We start from the raw sequence: 20,892 nt of genomic DNA on the forward strand, positions 1-20,892 counted from the left end.
TCGTCTGGCGGGACCCAGAGGAAGAGCCTTCTCTGTGGTGGTTCTGACCCTCTGGAACCAGCTCCTCCCAGAGATTAGGATTGCCCCACCCTCCTTGTCTTTTGTAAACTCCTTAAAACCCACCTCTGCCGTCAGACATGGGGGAATTGAAACATCCCCCCCTTGCCCATGTAGTTTTGTGTATGATTCGATTGTGTGCTTGTTTTTTATATACAGTATTGGGGTTTCTTTTTTTGGGCTTTTTAACCTAAAACTGTAATTTAGATTGCTAAATATTAGATTTGTTACTATGTACTGTTTTTACCATTGTTGTGAGCTGCCCCGAGTCTGCGGAGAGGGGAGGCATATAAATCCAATAAATCTAATCTAATCTAATCTAATCCTATAATTGGTACTGAGATATAATCCTCTCTGAGAGGGGTGTTAGCCATGAAGGAGGCAGTGGTGTGCCCCCTCCTCAAAGGGCTAGTCTTGGACCCAACATATTTAGACAATTGCTACCCTTGCTACCCTGGAATACTGTGTTCAGTTCTGGAGACCTCACCTACAAAAAGATTTCGATAAAATTGAACAGGTCCAAAGACAGGCTACAAAAATGGTGGAAAGTCTTCAGCATAAAACTTCTCAGGAAAGACTTCATGAACTCAATCTGTATAGTCTGGAGGACAGAAGGAAAAGGGGGGACATGATCGAAACATTTAAATATGTTAAAGGGTTAAATAAGGTTCAGAAGTGTTTTTAATAGGAAAGTGAACACAAGAACAAGGGGGCACGATCTGAGGTTGGCGGAAAGATCAGAAGCAACGTGAGAAAGAGTAGTAGATGTTTGGAACAAACTTCCAGCAGACGTGGTTGGTAAATCCACAGTAACTGAATTTAAATGTGCCTGGGACAAACATATATCCATCCTAAGATAAAATGCAGGAAATAGTATAAGGGCAGGCTAGATGGGCCATGAGGTCTTTTTCTGCCGTCAATCTTCTAAAAAATGGATTATTCAGATCCAATTCAGTTGAGTCTCAGTCCAGGACTCAGGATTGAGAAAGCTTTGGTTGCACTGATGGATGGTTGGCTCTAGGATGGAGTTGGCATATCCATCCTTTTGCTCCACAGTAGCCTTTGATGCTATTGGCCCTTAGTATACAGTGAGAGTTGAGGATTGAGAGCCCTGTTTTATCCTTCCTTCCTTCCTTCCTTCCTTCCTTCCTTCCTTCCTTCCTTCCTTCCTTCCTTCCCTTCCTTGTAGCACTATTTATCTTTCATACTTCTTGCCCAGCTGGTATATGCTGGAACTGTTAGCATGCTCCAGGTTCCTTTGATTAAGCAGCGATGTTTAATAAAACGCCTATGAGTATTCAGGAAGCGGGCCTTCCCTGCTCTCTGTAATGAGTTGCCCCCTTACATTCAGGTTGCTGCTCGCTGGTACTTTGTTGGCATTTCACAAAGGCCTTGAAGATCTGTTGTTCTTCTTGGCCTTGGCTTAAACTACAGCCCCTTATTGGATTTTTCTTTTTTAAAAAGAAAATATAATCTTTATTGAACATAAATAGGGGAGGGGATGCATAAAGAAAAAGGACTGTGCGAATATTGGTACAAATGTATATGAATTTAGAGTATACAGTTATAAATCAAAATACACACTTACATGTATAGAAGAAAATAAGGCTAAAGAGAGAGAAAAAGAGAGAAAAGGGGGAAGGAAAGAGAAGAGAGAAAAAGAAAAAGAGATAAATTCATATCTATAAATTTATCAGATGTCGTAAATAATGTCAGCTTATCTGTTGACCCAATTACTCTACAACTTTTAAGATCTTTACTATCAGTATAGATGAAAGTTTTAAGTTTCTAAACTTTAGTTAGAGTTTAAGTTTTTGTCATTTTGAATTAGTTCATCCTTTTATCAATGATTCATAATGTTATTTTATAAGTTTGTGGGATAGTTGTTTGGGTGAGGGGTAAAAGGATCATGATGTACAGTAGTTGTATGTTGTCTTTTCTCCAGCCAGATGTACCATTTATTCCATACTTTGTAGAACATATCTTGTGTGTATGTTTCTGCATAGTAACCACAACCCATCTTGTTTTGATCCGAATTTTATGTTTATTTTTATTGTGAGCCATCTGGAGTTGGATACAGATAGACCTAAATTGAAAAAAAAAAATTATTTCTTTATTTATTTATTAGTTGGACTTGTATGCCGCCCCTCTCCGAAGACTCGGGGCGGCTCACAACAAGTAAAAACAGTCACAACAATCCAATTAATTAAAATATTTAACGATTTAAGAAAAACCCCATGTAATAGCAAACACACACACAAGCATACCATGTATAAATTAACATGCCCAGGGGAGATGTTTAGTTTCCTCACCTCGGCAAAGGTGAGTCTTAAGGAGTTTTCGGAAGGCAGGAAGAGTAGGGGCAGTTCTAATCTCCGGGGGGAGTTGGTTCCAGAGAGCCGGCGCCGCCACAGAGAAGGCTCTCCCCCTGGGACCCGCCAACCGGCATTGTTTAGTTGACGGGACCCGGAGAAGGCCCACTCTGTGGGACCTAATCGGTCGCTGGGATTCGTGCGGCAGGAGGCGGTCTTGGAGATATTCTGGTCCGATGCCATGAAGGGCTTTAAAGGTCATAACCAACACTTTGAATTGTGACCGGAAATTGATCGGCAGCCAATGCAGACTGTATTTCAACTTTGAAATGTACACCACTATGCAGTTTTCTTTATACAACATAGTTGTATACATACAATTTTGTATCTGGGAAATTCCCTTGATATCCCCCTTCAATCAACAGCCTGATTGAAATTCCCTATCTAAGAGCTGTTCAGCTTTCTAGATCATCCATGGTATATTAGTCCACATTTCAGAGTTTACTGCAGTATTTACCAACTTTGGCAACATGAAAACGGGTGGACTTCAATTCCCAGAATTCTCTCCAAGCTGCCAAGGTTCAGAAATGCTGATTTGCAGAAATAAACCTGGGAGGATGTGACTCACCTCTGGTAATGTAGCAAGCTTGAATACTCAGTTTGTGTTGCAAGGGGAGAAGATTTAAGCAGAATAACCGTGTGCTTACTACAAGCAGTAGGTGGTGGACAATCCTTGGAAAATTATGTCCATTGTATCAGAAAGAATCGGAAAGAAGTGAATGATTTAATAACATGAATTATAGGGAGATTTCACTTCATCCAAGCGACTGAAATGATGATCAAGTTATCTATTTCCTTTTACCCCAGAAAATTACAGCATATATGTGATATATTTGTGCTGCAGGAATCAGCAGCAAACCTCAGAAAGCATCTGAGATTAGATCTTAATGCACTTGTATTTCTGAGACTATGTCTTGCTTTCTTGCAGTCTTTCAAAGTACATTGTGATTGAATGAATATGAATGTCTGATTTTAAATATCCTTGGGGCTTTAGTACTAGTCTTATGTTTGGGTTTCTCTTGTTGTATCTTGTATTTTATTCTTATTTTTGTAAACCGCCCCGAGTCTATGGAGAAGAGTGGTGTAGAAATCCAAACAAAGAAATAAAATAAATTCTTTCCCAAGGAGAGCTAAGAAAATTGGATGACTGTTGGAAACCCTCAACTGGTCCATCGCATCAAGGATCAAGTGCCAAACAACTCTATAAAGCCTATATAGATAACCGTGGGATAGTCTCCATTTTCCAAGGCAGGTTTTAGAGAAATGTTTACAAGACAACTTTGTGTGAAAAAAGGCTTCATTGCAAGCATCTGTATTTGCATGTACAGAAGTCTTCAAACTTGGCAACTTTTAAGACTTGTGGACTTCATCTCCCAGGATTCTCCAGCCAAATGTGCTGGGTGGTGAATTCTGGGAGTTGAAGTCCACAAGTCTTCAAGTTTGGGGACCCCGATGTAAAATCTCCCATCTTGAAGCCTATGAAGTTTTCTATTTAAATTCTTGGAGAGCCCCTGCTATAATAATACAAGGGTGCTAACTGCATCTGTCAAGGACACATCTAGCCCAGTTTTTCATCCCACCCAGCTACAAACTGACTAGCATAAAATAAAGTCTCAAATGCATTGGCAGGAAAATACGAGTCCTTCTCTTCAGCAGCTAATGGTTTAAGATAGGGATCTAGACAGTGAGTTAAGGTAGGCTGAGGAATTCTGGGAGTCGAAGTTCACAAATCGTAAAGTTGCCGAGATTGGAGACCCCCGATTTAAGCGATGGTTCCCATAATTCACAAGATTCCATAGTCTTCTCTGTGGTGGCCCTTTAGAATCAACTCCGCCCGGAGATTCATGTTGCCCCCATCCTCCCAGGCCATAAAAATACATCTCTGCTGGCAGGCTTGGGCCACTGAAATTTTAACATCTACCCCAGCCTATGACTGAATGATAGAACAAATATAATGATTGGTTTTTAAATATATTGGGGTTTTAGAATTGAAATTATATGTTTTTAGTATTGAAATTTTTAGTGTGTTTTAATATTACAGTAGATTTCTTACGTTTTGTATTTACTTGTTGTGAGCTGCCCTGAATCTCAGAAGGGTGGCATAGAAATCAAATAAATAATTAATTAAGTAAGTAAATACAGAGGTATCTCTACCTAAGAATGCCTCTACTTACAAACTTTTCTAGATAAGAACCGGGTGTTCAAGATTTTTTTGCCTCTTCTCAAGAACCATTTTCTACTTACAAACCCGAGCCTCCGAAACTGTAACCGGAAAAGGCGGGGAGAAGCCTCCGTGGGGCCTCTCTAGGAATCCTCTGGGAGGAAACAGGGCCGGGAAAGGCGGGGAGAAGCCTCCGTGGGGCCTCTCTAGGAATCTCCTGGGAGGAAACAGGGCTGAAAAAGGCGGGGAGAAGCCTCCGTGGGGCCTCTCTAGGAATCTCCTGGGAGGAAACAGGGCCTCCACCCTCCCTGTGATTTCCCCAATTGCATGCATTATTTGCTTTTACATTGATTCCTATAAGAAAAATTGCTTCTTCTTACAAACTTTTCTACTTAAGAACCTGGTCACGGAATGAATTAAGTTCATAAATAGAGGTACCAGTATAAATGAATAAATATAGATATGATTAAGAGTTACCTACATCCTCCCCTTCTCCTATCGCCCAAATTACTTTTAAAATTACTTTGGACAGTGACCTTCCTATTTTGATGGCTACTTTGATGGTTATTGTGTCTCTTACATTTGATTATTTTAATGAATCATTCTTTTAACATACTTTAGTTTGAAAATAACTAATTGCCATTTCTATAAGTTTATATACCTCTAAAATGTCCCTAATAGCCCCACTTTCCACAATATTTTCTTGTAACATATGACTTTGATTTCTTTTTTTAAAAAAATTTTTCTAGCTCCACAATATCCAATTTAGGTAAGAGGACTGGAATTATATTCAATATTTGCAGCATTTCCAGATATATTAGGATCCTATATCCATAGCTTTATTTTTAATTCCTGTTGTAATGACTTCCAAGTCTGGAATTTGACTTTTATAGTCAAGCCACACGTAGGAGGGGTATTTTCTTTCAACTATCGACCCCAACTTGAAAGTTTCTTTCTGTCCAATTGCTGCCAGCCCAAAACTCACTCATATATATATAAGTGGGATTTTTAAAGCCACATGTATAATTTGCATGTTTACACTAAACTGCATGGCCACTTTTGAAGCTATTTCATCCAGAAATCCTTCATCTTTCTACATAGGCTTTCAGGCCTCCAACCAAATATTTTGCACTAGCTCAGCCCTCTGCAGGGTTTGCGTCCCATTGGGATTGGGCGGCTTAGAAGTCGAATGAATAAATAAATAAATTTGCCATGTCCCCACCTTTTCTGTTTTAATCTGGCAATTTTAATAAAGCTTTGCAAGACCTGAGCTGATAAACAAAGTTAGCCTTCTAATTTATTTCCACCTTGTCTGCCTAGGCCTGCCTTTGCAGGGGAAGAGCTCGTAATTTAACCCAGCATTCAAAGGCTAGAATTCTGTTGCTCAGGATGTAAAAACCGACATGGAGGAACAGGCCAAATAGGTTCTAACAAAGGAACTGTATTCTATGGCATGAGGGGTTCTCTATTCTAGGGCAGTGAATAGACAGGTTGGCTGTAGAGATCAAAGCCATTCAAACTCAAGGACAAAGATCAACACCTGCCAAAGGAAGCAAGAAGCCCTTTCAGAGCATGCAGTCATTGGTACGTCTTACATTCACTGTAACCTGTCTGCATTTATATATGATCATCTCTGAATGGATACAAGTCTTCATCCAAACTCTGTAGATTGCTTTCTATTTGTGGCACATTAATCCTGTGTTTACCTTCTGGGCAGACTCACGATCAGAAGACACATGAATTCATTTTGATAGCTGTCAGTCTCTTTTGAGACTGAGAATCAGAAAATTAAATTCTTTTTAATGGGGAAAACCCTGCATTCCCAGGAACGAGCTTCGTGGCTGCTTGCAAATAATTCGGCATCAGAAAAAACTGGCCTGAGAATATTTCCAGTCATGTTTTCTTTGCTTCTTCTTTCAAAAGCGGGGCATCAGAATTTCATTTTAATGGAAGCCATTGTATATATAGGTAAATGACAGTAATTTTATCTTACTATAACCTCTTGCCAGGGGGTCAAAAAATATAAAACCAGAAGGTGGCTTATTTCTAAATAAGTACATACAGATCGTCCGACATCTGAGTCAAGGAAAGAAATCACACAATAAAGATATCAAGTAGAATGAAAGGGGAATGTTAATATAAACGGGGAAAATATTAACATAAGACATCAAGTGGCAGGAAGAACGCTTGGTTGTGCTGTCCCCTGGTGGATGAAATATGGACCGATGGCAGGTCTGCTTCTGCAGATACAAGGCCTCTAAATTCAGAGCCCCCAAAGCAAAGGCAATCAGACTTAAATAGCTATTAAATGTATCTAATCTTGTTTAAATTGGGCCAGTGGGTAGCTGCAGCCAAGTGGAGGCGAACAGAACCAGAAGGACCAGCAAAATCCTAATCAAAATACATCTTGAATACAGGTGTTCTAATTTTGTACCATTAAGACTTGTCAATTCTTCCCCAGGCTCAATAGTCTGCTTTATTCTCAGAGAGTTCAGCCCAACCCTGCATGCTAATAATGTCTTTGAAGATGGTGCTTGTGAGATCAATGTATCTATTGCTTTATTGCTGGCATCTGAGACAAGGAGATGCAGTCTCTCCTTAGAACTGGGACTTTGCTACATATAGTACTGTAACGTTCATAAATATAATGGCAGTTACATATGAACTAAAGATTATTCTTCTACTGCAGCTAGCTCTACAGAGCTACTATGGCCAACTATAGGTTTAGGAGAACCTCTCATTTAACATATATGCTGGTAGCTGCTGTCAATTTCAGGTTAAGTGTCCAAATAACTAAAATGCGTTCAGCTTTGCCAGCTGTAGAATTATCCTATCCAGAAATGTACACTAAGTTAAAAAAAAGTTCTAGAATAAGACCCTCAACTTTTAAGTCTTCAGGCTAGCAAGTATATGAGAAGGATCTGAACCTTCAAGCAGGCAGAAAAACAAATTCGGTTTTTGTATTTCCAATTTATTACAAGTACAGCCCTTAGCATATCCCCCTCCCCTCAACAACTTATTTTTTAAAAAACTAATTAGTCCAAAAATGTCCCATTGTGTAGAAGTTGGGAAAAATAACAAAGTAATAGATGGAAGAGGGAAAGGGGGGGAGGATCGCATTGATCGATATTGGTAGCAAAAAGGGGGCCTTGGAGACCTGATGATGCTCTTGTGGTAGGAATAATTCAAAAGCGTTAATCCAAAAGATAAGGATATAATGCCAGGCTATGATTATTAGGTATCACGTACTCCTCGCTCCAGCAAAGAGAAGCTGGAGAGATAGGATTCATTCCAGAGAATGAAAACTCCCATCTTCTCACAGCCCCACAGCTTCCAATAAAAAGCTAAAAGGGGGAAAAATATGTATGCCTTGAAATGACAGAAAGCCGAGCAGAAACCCTCAACTGAACAGAATCTTCACGAGGTAGCCCAGGCTTCCAAGGGACCCCTTCCACTGACCCCCCGTCTCTGGCTGGGCCATTAGTGTGCAAGGTCAGGCTCTCTTTCGGCGCCTGATCTGGGACCCAACAATGGAAGGCGAAGATGAGACAGGTTGCAGAGGCGATGTGACTATAAAAGGAGACAAGAGCAAGTCTACAGAGTGTACAATCCTGACGGATTTCCTGGGTCAACTCCAACTACTTTCTCTAAGAAAAACGAGTGAGTTATAGAGCGGAGGAATATAAAGCAAACACATCCTCATATAAATTGTACAATGCACATCAAAGTCAAGGAGACTTTATCTTACACGGGTGTTTGTTTCTTTTATACAAGATCACTGCTGGATAGGAGAATCTTTCCTTAACTAGGAAAAAAAGAGAGATTTATAAAGTTAAAACCAGTGTCCTTTCCCCAAACTCTGGATTTTATGACACTCTTGTTTGTTCTTGCGCACCTGGCGCCCGGAAGTGCTGTGAGGAGGGAACAACTCTCCCTGCTGCCCGCATCGAGAGGCTGGAGAACGATGAGCACCCCGAAAGCTGGCCGGCATAAAGATGCTGGTGAGAGGTGACCGCCCAGGAAGGGTGAGTGGTGGCCCGTTCTAAAAGGTGGCTTTTTCCTCAGGGGGGAGATGGAGAGGGCTCGTGGGGCAGGAGGCTATAAATACTCATTTCTCCCACTTGCCCCGAGGACAAATGGAGAGGAGGAAGACGGCCGTTCTCCTTCAGAGAAAACCTGCACCACCCCACAGCTGGAACTGGTTCCATCCACTCGTTCCCCCCCCATCCCTCGGCATCTCCTTAATTTGCACAAACTGCATGACAGTTTGAGGAATCCAACTTTTCTGTTGACAGCTGGTTGATTAGTGGCTGGCAGCAATTAGGGCAAGCCCACGGGAAAGCTGGTGAGAGGAGTGGAGTGGGGGAGGACAGTGTGAAGCCGAGCAGCTTCCACCTCCGAGCTCCCATCAGGGCAGCGGATCCTGCGGAGACTTCTCCGAGCGTGTCCCATCCGGGGGCCCTTCATTTCCGCCTCCTGCGCCCCCTCGTGTACTCCAGGGCCTCAGGATCGCTGTCCCCATCGGCTTCCCCGAATTCCCGAACAGGCTGGACAAAGGATCGCTTGTGTTTCCGGCGCATGTACGTGTGGCCAGGCAGGTGTTTGTGTAACATGTCTATCAAACACTGTTCCGTCTTCTCCAGGCAGGTAAGGACGTGGCTGCCGTTCTGGTTGTATTGCTCGGCATTGGCAAAGACCTGCTTCACGTCGGAGAGGAAATCCTGCACGGACCGGTAGTTGCCACAGGAGCACTTGCTCTGCATTGTCTGGAAGTCCATGGGGCTGCTGATCACTTCAAAATAATCTTCGGCCTCTTCTGTGGTTACTGGCTCCCTGACAAAATAATGCCAAATGTTAGTTGTTATTATTATTATTATTATTATTTATTGGATCTGTATGCCGCCCCTCTCCGTAGACTCGGGGCGGCTAACAACAATGATAAAAACAGCATGTAACAATCCAATACTAAAACAACTAAAAACCCTTATTATAAAACCAAACATACACACAGACATACCACGCATAAATTGTAAAGGCCTAAGGGGAAGGAATATCTCAGTTTCCCCATGCCTGATGGCAGAGGTGGGTTTTAAGGAGCTTACAAAAGATGAGGAGGGTGGGGGCAATTCTGATCTCTGGGGGGAGTTGGTTCCAGAGGGCCGGGGCCGCCACAGAGAAGGCTCTTCCCCTAGGTCCCGCCAAACGACATTGTTTAGTTGACGGAACTTGGAGAAGGCCCACTCTGTGGGGCCTAACCAGTCGCTGGGATTCGTGCGGCAGAAGGTGGTCTCGCAGATATCCTGGTCCGATGCCATGAAGGGCTTTATAGGTCATAACCAACACTTTGAATTGTGACCGGAAATTGATCGGCAACCAATGCAGACTGCGGAGTGTTGGTGTAACATGGGCATATTTGGAAAAGCCCATGATTGCTCTCACAGCTGCATTCTGCACGATCTGAAGTTTCCGAACACTTTTCAAAGGTAGTCCCATGTAGAGAGTTAGGGCATCGTCTACAAGTGTTTCCCAACCTTGGCAACTTGAAGATATTTGGACTTCAACTCCCAGAATTCCCCAGCCAGCCTCACTGGTATACGATAAGCAAGTGCTCGGCTTCTGTTTTTAGTTCCTTCTTTGCTTCTGACACTGGCATGCTCCCCATACACCCCACTGTATTACAGAAAGAGCTATTATCATCCAACCAAAATATAATCCCAAACGCTAGAGGGTTAAAGAATAGCAGGTAAGCCATACTGTCCACCTGGTGTGGTTAAGAGTACTCCACCTCTGAAAAAGCCGTTACAGTATCTACGTTTGGCATATGATTCCCCTCCCTCCCATACTACTATACGTGGTTATCTGTCTTCTTTCTTCAACCCATTATTCCCACTCAAACTGCACGGATGCAAAGAGGCCCTTCCTGTCTGCCAGAGGACGCATGCAGGCGATTATTCTAAATCAAGTATCAAGTCAGGATGCTATGATTCAGAGCAGGGCGTTTCACATTGGGAATTTTAAGACACGTGGATGTTGGTTGGGGTATTTTAGGAATAAGAGCAGACACGTTTTTAAGTTGCCCAAGTGTGAAAAATATAAGGTTCACTTTTTTTTGAGTAGGAGGGAGGCTGCTAAGAATGATCTGTGTTTCTTTCAACTGTCCACTAGCACAAAATAGGCAGAAGACACAGAGCACAAACCTCCACCGGGGGAGAAGGAGGAGAGAAGAGGCTCTCTGACACTCTGCTTGTGCCTACATGGGCAGGAGGGGGGACCTGCCGTTTGTTCCTGAGGCTCACCTGAAAGGCCAGCTGAACCGGTACTTGACAAGTTTATTTAGGATTTCCTCGCATTTTTGCATTTCCAGGGCCTGCCTGCGAGACATCTTCTTCGTCTGAAGCACCTGCGTTACAAAAGACAGTCAGGAAGGAAACACAGACCAGCACCGATCCAAACCATATAGGAATTGATCTCTTTGTGATGTAAGGCAGAACCCCAATAAAACAAAATGTGTCTGGTGACAAGAACATAATGCTGGCAATCTGCCCACGAACCTCTAGCTGGGGAGAAGAGTCTGTCTATGGGAAGCTTGGCAAAGCTTCCTATTAAAAAGCAGTGCGAAGGGGTGGGGGTGCACAAACAGGGAGAAACCATTCTACAAAGACCAGCAATAAGTATGAAACAAACCAGGCAGCTGCTGAAGCTTTGATGGGGCAGCCAAAGAATGCCTCCATCCTTGCTTGAGTTTCAGGTTAGGAGCCCTAGTGAGAAAACCAGCAAGATGCCTCTGAGGCAGCTCATTAAGTCTGAGCAACAAGCTTCTTCAAAGGGCTTTCAGGTAGCCCAGGAAGGGCACCAACAAAAAAGACACTGGTGGGTGGGAGCCACAGCTCACTTGCAGCGTGCAGCACAACATGGAAGCAACCTGAAGAACTGGGATAGCGATGTTCCTGACACCAGGTACCAGTATAGGAAGGACAAAAGCAAGGGTCCTGGCATGCTCTTTGCCCTCCTGGCATAGGCAGCCTTCTCTTAAGTGATACAATCGATGGGACAAAAATTACCTCCTTGGCATCATTGCAGGGGGAAATAAGCGCCAGAGAGAAGCAGCAAGAGACAAGTTTCATTCTAAACTGTACTGTGGCAAGAACTTATAAACTCGCTTTTCTAGATTTGAAATACAAAAGGGAGGTAAGTATGACCCATACTAGATACCACAAACCACTCTACATTATAGCATCTCCTAAGCAGAAGCTGCTAACTCCTCCATTTTTGTGGGGCTCAGTTCTATTGCGGCAGTTTCAGTCGTCCAATGCTTCAGGAGACAGATAGGGAAGAGAATAATTCTCAAATGAAGGCCCAACGCTTTCTTCTTTTAAATGTCAAGTGAAATGTAAGATAGCTGAATTAATTTTTGGCAAGCAGGCTGCACAGGCAACAAATGTCCTCAAGAGCTGCCTTGGAAGTGATGTGGTGTTTTGCATTGCCAGCATACTAATGAGCTTCCATGCCTCATCACTTCTTAGAGACTCACAGCTATTTAAAAGCTTTTAAACGCCAATCAAGTAAGGAAGGAGGGAGGGGGGAGGAGCAGGTAATCTTGGGCGGGAGGTGGAGAGACAGCAAGATCGACAGACAGACATCAGGCAGGTGCTTAACATCACACACACAGGGAAGAGCTTATTTGGTAAAGGAAGGCAGAATGCACACAGAGACATCTGTTCTGCTTTTAACTACTAAAAACGTTATCTAGAGTTCTGTAGCTCTTACCAGCTCATCAATGTCAGCTTCAGTGACAGGTGCAGTCTGTCGGGAAGCTCGAGTGGCATGGAGTGTTCGCTTCTTGCCTTGGTGCCTGCCCCGCTTTGGGGGATCTGCCGCTGTGCCACCTTGCTTCCCCTTGGCTGCTTTCCTGGGTCTTACTGTAAATCAGAGAGAGGGTGTAATGATTAAATACTGGAGGAGTGGCAGACATGTAATGGGATGCAACCAGTCACTGTGCCCAGAAATGTTTCCAAGCTACTCCTAAGGCATTGCCTGCTATTTCCACATTTTCTTATTACCAGGAATAAATGTTGCTAATTAATAGGAAACAAATTGCCAGGTTTTTTTTTAAAAAAAAGCCATTATAAAAGCTATTTGAGCACTGGTCGTTTTTCTCTCATTCTCCCAAGACAGAAACATATGTAATTAATTTAAGTTTCTTCATTCCTGATCTAAAAACAAACTTGAGATCCCTACATCAAGGATTTTTTAAAAATAAACAATTCAATTAAACTGATTACGTTGTCTAAACCAGTGTTTCCCAACTGTGGCAACTTGAAAATATTTGGACTTTAAGTCCCAAAATTCCCCAGCCAGCATCCGCTGGCTGGGGAATTCTGGGAGTTGAAGTCCAAATATCTTCAAGTTGCCAAGGTTGGGAAACACTGGTCTAAACCATTCAACTGTTGGGGGCTATCCCTCTGCTTCCCTCCCTCTTTTTTCCATTCCTGCTCATCCTGACTCAAAAAGGTAGTCTGTTCACAATGCAGATGGCTCCTGTGATCAGACCTCAACGCTAGAAGTCACGAACAGGTTTGCAGAATGCCCCAGAGACTCTTTGCTTTCCTTTCTCTGCTGGTCGTATGTTCACCAGAAAAGAGTGACGGGCTGATCTAAGTATCATTCCAAGCATTCATAAGTGGCCCACACAGTGGGTTAAGGCAGCTGCTAAGCCCCCTCAGCAGCATGCAGCGAGTATTGGATTTCTCCTGCCAGCTGACAAGGAGACAGTTTGAACAATAGAACTTCATTGCAGCAAATACTCTTGCTGACTATTTTATGTCAACCGGCATGCTGCCCCCCCACCCCCATCCCAGTAATGAAGGAGAATCAACCTTCACAGCAAATTTTCAATCCACAGCAGAAAAGATACTTAATAGGGTACAATTTTCATTCATCACTGTCCAATACAGCAGTTATTTCTGTTACGGACACCATCTGTTTAAGGGTTGCTTCTCCTTGTGTTAAGAGAGCAACATGTGCTAAATATCTGGCAGTCCAACATTCTCCATGAGAATACTTTGGATCAACGCTGCACCAAGGATTAAACAGGACTCTGCCAAAATGAAAGATTTCTCCATCATGACCTTTCCCAATTAAATGCCTCATAAAGCTGTGGCTGTGGTGCAGGCTTTATTTTTAGTGACAGTGGCACTCACCTGGGCCTGGCCAGGCCAGCAGGAAGGAGCCTGAACAAACTTCAAAAGCAGACATGAATACTTGCAATAGATGAGCATTCTTTCAAGATTGGAAAAGGCCCCACAAAAATCTAGACAGCAATTATAGGCAGAAGCTCACATGCTGACAGCTCTGAATGGGAACCAGGTGCCCCTGGAGTAGGGGCCACTCGAAAAGCCGGATTCATACTGTCCCTCAGACATCAAGAGTCTGTTTCTTTGGGTCTTGTTCTCCTGGGCTTCATTTTCTAATGAGGAAATAATTATGACCTACCTATGAAACTGTTACAGGAAGCAGTAAGGACTGAACCCCAGAGTACAAGTACTTCAGAGTGATCAATATTAAGATTTTTCCAGAGATATCTGGATCCAGTAAAGTGATTTATTTTTGCATGAGGTATAGTTTTGGCATACACAGTAAGAGCTAAATTTTGATATGGAAAATAGTCTTTTTGACTTTCAGCGTCCCATGCCAACGAGGAATGTTACAAAGATATTGGCCTGCCTAGATAATTACTGCAATGCCATAGTACAGTGGTATGAACTCCACAGTGATAGCATTTCTGAAGCTCTTAAAAGGCCTGCATGTTATCACGGGATTCAGATTTTGTGTGCTATTGACCTGAAAATGAACTTGTGATTGCTTTATCTATTTCTATCTATCTCTCTATCTCAGAAAAAAAAAATCTGGAATGGTTCTAGATCCACAGAATAAGTCCATTTTGATCAAGGACACTCTGCAACAATCGAATTACAGCTTTTAAAGTTTGGCAATAATAAAATGTTGATTATGTGATTCCCAGAATTTTGAACCTTGTTTTTTTAAAAAAAAATATTCTAGTTTTAGGCGCCAACATCCAAAAGTTATAAAGGCTCTACAATTTAATGTCTGAAGTTGTGGTAGATTTACTGCAATTGCACACTGCCTTAAAAGACAAAGTACCCCCACTGTTCACTTCTCATTCTCCTTCCTGGAAGCAATATCTATCGTTGGTTACTTTTCAAGCAATTTGGAACTTGCTTTGTCCATCTTTCATGGTCAAATTTTAATTTTATTTTATGAACGGTGTGCATGCATAAGATTTGACTGGTTTTTATATAAATGGGTTTCATCGGGGTTAGCTTTTAGACATTATATTTGACTTCTTTTTAATGCTTGTATCTTTTTTTATTGTATTTTATTATGTTGTAAGCTGCCCTGAGTCCTTTGGGATTGGGCAGCATAGAAGTCAAATGACTGGATGAATGAATGAATGAATGAATGAATGAATGAATGAATGAATGAATAACTATCACAAATCAGAAAACAGTCAGCAGCACCTTCCTAGCTCAGGACTGCTGGCAAGACATGCATTGACTGCAGTTTGGAGGGTGGGAAACAGCAAAGATCCTCTGTATTAAACCAACAGGATAGGAACCTGTCCAGTTCCTCAGGGAAGACTTCTTGCCCTTTCATTTCAGTATAACATACATTTTAATCCAGCAACCTCATAGCCTTCTTCCTCTTCTTCCTCCCCATCATCATCATCTTCCTCAGATTCATCTTCATTGGTTTCACTCTCCTCTTCAACTGAATCTTCAGCATAGTTCCTAGAGGAAAGTTTTGAGAGTCAAAATCCTGCTTTCCCCACAAAGCCATTCCACAAGAGTGTAACACAGCCTCTGTCCCCAGCAGGCTTCAGGTTTGCATTCCATATTATATCTAGTGAAGACAGGCTGGACTAAGCAGAAGCCACAACAACAAATGCACTCAACTGACAGAAACACACACACACACAGAGAGCAATGTCTGCTTATTTTATATAGCTATAATGTCATGTCCAAAATAGCTAGGAATGGCATACAAATCCCGCTACTCTCAGTTCAATGAAGCTAAATTGAGTAAGAGGATATGGGCAAAAATGTTCAGATGAAATGCTTTTCTGTTAAAGGCACCTGCAAGCCAAAGGAGTCTTACCTGCCCCGAGAGCTCCGCCTGGCCACTGAGGGTTGGCAAGCAGGACACTGCCATTCTCCATCTGGGATGTCATAGAGGGCTGGTCTCAGGCAAAACAGGTGGAAAGCTTTGTTGCATTCATCACACAGGATGAGTTTGTCATCCTCACCTGAGGGAACAGGGCAAACACAATTCGGTAATCCAAAGAACAAAGAAGAGAAATAAACAAGCAAGTATGTTGGAGAACAGCCTTTGACAGGACTGTCCTCGATAGATGGTTGTAGTTCAATTCTTTGGAAATTTACCCATGTACTAGAAAAAAGAAGAAAGCTGAGACAGTTAAAAGGTATCCTGGGGAGCCAGGTGATTGCAGGTAGAAATTCACCAGTTTACTCACTATAGGTGGCATTTTGTATTGCATATTCACACGTTTTCAAAACTCCAAATAAAGTTTTGGATCAAGTAGTCAAAAAGTTTCCTATCACAATGTATTATTATTATTATTATTATTATTATTATTATTATATTAGATTTGTATGGTGCTCTTCTCCAAAGACTCGGGGCAGCTGTATTATTATTATTATTATTATTATTATTATTATTATTATTATTATTATTATTATGATGTCAGTACAACACAGCAAACGAGATCACTATACTGGATTTCGTATTTCATCACCAGTCGGGCGCTTCCCAAGCACCTAGGACTGCGTGATGTGGCGGCGAATTATGTTTGCCGATCCCAGTAAAGCGGCCTTTTGCAATTGACAGATGGAGATTTGGTCAATTCCAATGGTTTTCAAATGTCTGCTGAGATCCTTTGGTACTGCGCCCAGCGTGCCAAGTACCACTGGGACCACTTTCACGGGCTTATGCCAGTCGTTGCAGCTCGATTTTTAGATCTTCGTACAGTGGTACCTCAAGATACGAACCCCTCGTCTTACGAACAACTCGTGATACGAACCCGGGGTTCAGAAAAATTTTGCCTCTTCTTACGAACTTTTTTCGAGTTACGAACCGGCGTTCGGAGACTGCTGGGAAGCCGCGCGGCTGTTTTAAAAGGTGACAGCCGGGCGGCGGGGCTTCCCAGAAGCCTCCCGAACGCCAGTTCGTAACTCGAAAAAAGTTCGTAAGAAGAGGCAAAATTTTTCTGAACCCCGGGTTCGGTTCGGGAGGTTGCTGGCAAGCCCCCCAGGCCAGCTGCGACCTTTTAAAACAGCCGCGCCGCTTCCCAGATGTCTCCTGAAGCCGAACGCTAAAGCTGAACTTCCGCGTTCGGCTTCGGGAGACAGCTGGGAAGCGGCGCGGCTGTTTTAAAAGGTCGCAGCCGGCCTGGGGGCTTGCCAGCACCCCCCCCCCGAACCCCGAATCGGGGGGGTGCTGGGAAGCCCCCCAGGCCGGCTGTCACCTTTTAAAACAGACGCGTGGCTTCCCAGCAGTCGCCGAAAGCCGGTTTTTTGCGGGGGGTTTTTTGGTTACACGGATTAATTGACTTTACATTGTTTCCTATGGGAAACAATGTTTCGTCTTACGAACCTTTCGTCTTACGAACCTCCTCCTTGCACCAATTAAGTTCGTATCATGAGGTATTACTGTATTTCACTAATTTCTCTAGCTGCTTCTCCTCAATTCTGCTGTCTCCTGGGATTGCGATGTCGATGATCCATTCTTTCTTTTTCTCCACAATCACAATGTCTGGTGTGTTATGCTTCAGAATTCGGTCAGTCTGAAGTCGGAAGTCCCACAGTAATTTTGCTTGCTCATTTTCGACCACTTTTTCGGGCTTATGATCCCACCAGTTCTTTGCCACTGGGAAATGGTAGTTCCGGCACAAGTTCCAGTGGATCATCTGTGCCACAGCATCATGTCTATGCTTGTAGTCAGTCTGTGCGATCTTTTTGCAGCAGCTGAGTATGTGATCGATTGTTTCATCTGTTTCTTTACAGAGTCTGTACTTTGGATTATTATTATTATTATTAATTAGATTTGTATACCGCTCTTCTCCGAAGACTCGGGGCGGCTATACTGTACACTAAGCTCCTTGAAGGACAAAAACATAATGAAAACCTGAAAAAACTAGAGCAGTGGGTACCTATATCTTTTTCTGTGGGAGTGGGAGGGCAATCACTTTAGGTATCCACAGGGTTTATTCCTTTCAAGGCTTTGACAATATTAGAAGTCTAACCGTTGATTCAAAGTCTGGAACACCCACCTTTCTTGCGACACACTTTGCATCTGGCATTTTCTGCAGACATGTCCCACTTGATGCAGGCATCCAACATACCAAGCAGCACGTGCATACGTGAGAAGGTTTGTGCCTCACGGATTGCCACTATCCATTTCTCCACAGCTGAAGCAACCTAGGGGTAGAACAAGGACCTTAGGGCCAAACTCCCAGCAATTGGAAGGCATTTTGTGATCATTCCCTAGAATTCACAGCGGCTATCTTTTAGACACTACTAAAAATTCTTCTCCCCCACAGCCTCAGAAACTCATAACTCTTGTTCCACTTCACATGGCCAGCTTGAAACCAGCTGCATTCCTGACTTTGAAATCTGAACTAAATTCTTGCCCATCAAAGAGAAACAAACAGGAGAACTTTAGCTGTTAAGTCTAGGAACAGCTGGAGAGGCAAGGACTTGCTAGGCTGCCCTCTAGTGGAGACCTCGGACAACATACTGTATATGACAACATATACTGCTCAAAAAAATAAAGAGAACACTTAAAAAATAGAATACAACTCCAAGTAAATCAAACTTCTGTGAAATCAAACTGTCCACTTAGGAAGCAACACTGATTGACCATCAATTTCATTTTGTTGTCAGCACATTCAACTTTGTACAGAACAAACTTTCAATGAGAATATTTCATTCATTCAGATCTAGGATGTGTTATTTGAGTGTTGCCTTTATTTTTTTGAGCAACATATACATATAACAGCAATATAACAACGAGGGTGAAACATGATGGACAAGCAGCACCAGTGGCCACCAGTGTCAAATAAAGATGCTCAAACACAAGGATCTTCTATGCTGAAGATCTGAACTATGCTCAGGTGCTAATTGCTTTGCAATTCTATCACAACCAAAGAACATGGAAACAAGCAAATTCAAATAAACTCACAATTAATGGCTAGCTACAGGATATGCAGCCCTCACTATAGATATAAACCTGCTACTGCATTAAATAGAAAATATAACATGGGCAAATCTTAGGGCACCTGAATTAATAATCTCCTAGTAAAGGAAACTGAATGTCAGAAGAACGGCTGAGCTCTGCTGTTAGTAGCAGTTCAGGAGCCAAATAAAACCATCTATTTCTGCAGAGTTGCACATTCTTCTCCCATTGAATCCAAGGAAATGCCGAGTAAACCGGACAGCTAAGAAAACAAAGTTTCACACCAGTCTAGAATTCCCTCCTCATTGCTCATTGGGATAGACCTGGATCGAGAAGTAGCTAGGATTATGGTCTCTTTTTGCTCCTGGAATGCTCAGAATGCTTGCTTCTCAGACACATTAGCTTTCCAAAGACCTACTTCTAGAAATTTGGTGCTATCATACTGGGCCAAAGAAAACTTGAAGCTAGCTCTTGGCAGCTTTTGCTTCCCCAAACTGGAAAAAGAATCAGTGCACTCAGGATGACTTTCCTATAAAGCAAGGGTCAGTGGTATCCCTCTAGGATACTAGCAGCAATTTGAAAGTTTCAGTATCTTAGGCTTCAGGGGACAGAGGAAGGCAAATAAAATTCAAAAGTAAAGTAAGGGACCACTTTATGGCGCAGTACAAATTCACTAGCCCACAGAAAAGCAATTTATAATGTCCTGTAATCTACCATATGCTTCAGACATTAAAGGACAAGAAATATTTGCAGCCATGGAACAACAATGATAACAAAGTTGATAACATTTTGTCCCCCAGGCCTCGCTGCATTGATTCTTTCTAATCTATAGTATAGCTTCCATTCTCTTGGCCATATAAACATCAGTCACAACACTGGCCAAATAGGGAAGAGGAGAAACAGATGACAACATACAAGCCAGACTACTATACAGTAGCAAACAACAGCCAAAAAGAAGCAGCTGTCCTCAATAAAGACTTCTAGAATAAAAATAATCAGGAGTTCATTATGAAAGGCAAACCAAAGTTTGTAAATTTGAAATGAAGATCGTACTTTTCATATGCTGAAAATGGTGTCCATTTCTTAAGGAAGCCTTTCCATTAAAAATATAATGAAAATGACCACAAAGAATTATCCTCGATGGTCCTCATGTCTACTCGGAAACACTGATCTTAGACAAGAATGACTTCATAAATTATAGGTTTTGAGTCTTTTTGTAGCAGACTCAAAGAACAGCAGCTTCTGCTTTCCATTCGAGGTTTGTTTTTTGTTTTTAAAATGGGAAGGGAGGGGATGCAGCCTCTCTTATACCTCACTGTAGAACAGAGGTCTTCAAACTTGACAACTTTAAGACTTGTGGACTTCAACTCCAGCATAGCTGGCTGGAGAATTCTGGGAGTTGAAGTCCACAAGTCTTAAAGTTGCCAAGTTTAGGGACCCCTGCTGTAGAAAGTAACACCAATAACTCAAGTTCAAACAGCCTACATATGCAGCAAACACTTCATGCAATCTGCTCAGGCCACTGTTGCCTTTTCAATCTAGAGATGTTTAGCTAATATCTACAATAATCAAGACCTTGGCTTCTTCTGCTATTCTCTTCTCTTCATCAACTTCCTCAGCCTTGGCAACAGTATCGTCCCCTTGAGGTTTCTTTCTCTTCTGTTTGGGAGCCATGAAGCCTTGGAGAAACTTCTTGATGACGCTGGCTTGCAGAGCAATCACACACTCCCCAAAATCTTTTAGGCTCTCCAATGAACAGACCTAAGTGGAAGAACATGGCTATTATTTATTTGGAGCATGCGTGGGACTTTCCATTTCTTATCCATATGTTTTTGCTTCCATTCGTCAGATGAAAAAAACAACTGCACAAGCAAACAGGGCTGTAGTATTCTAGGCAAAACTCTTAATAGTAAAACATGTTGAGTAAAAAAACCAGCACTTTGGAACACCTAAATGGCACCCAGCATACTTTAGATACTACTCTACTACAGTGTTCTATCAACTTTAAACCCAACTTTGCTATTGCAAATG

General features: G+C 42.4%; 1 protein-coding gene across 1 annotated transcript in view; it reads right to left on the bottom strand.

Annotated features, from left to right (window-relative positions):
- Positions 1–7,545: 7,545 nt before the first annotated feature.
- The window catches only part of BAZ1B (bromodomain adjacent to zinc finger domain 1B), a 40,471-nt gene continuing 27,124 nt past the window's right edge, over positions 7,546–20,892 (bottom strand). Inside the window, exons 13-19 of the mRNA XM_070735009.1 lie at positions 20,437–20,622; positions 17,957–18,104; positions 15,766–15,913; positions 15,280–15,398; positions 12,358–12,509; positions 10,887–10,990; positions 7,546–9,423 (exon numbers count right to left, since the gene is read on the bottom strand). Coding sequence (XP_070591110.1) covers positions 9,054–9,423; positions 10,887–10,990; positions 12,358–12,509; positions 15,280–15,398; positions 15,766–15,913; positions 17,957–18,104; positions 20,437–20,622 — 1,227 coding nt within the window. The 3' untranslated portion in view covers positions 7,546–9,053. The remainder of the gene's footprint in view (positions 9,424–10,886; positions 10,991–12,357; positions 12,510–15,279; positions 15,399–15,765; positions 15,914–17,956; positions 18,105–20,436; positions 20,623–20,892) is intronic.

This window comes from Erythrolamprus reginae, chromosome 1, assembly GCF_031021105.1.
Source record: "Erythrolamprus reginae isolate rEryReg1 chromosome 1, rEryReg1.hap1, whole genome shotgun sequence".
Lineage (NCBI taxonomy): Eukaryota > Metazoa > Chordata > Lepidosauria > Squamata > Dipsadidae > Erythrolamprus > Erythrolamprus reginae.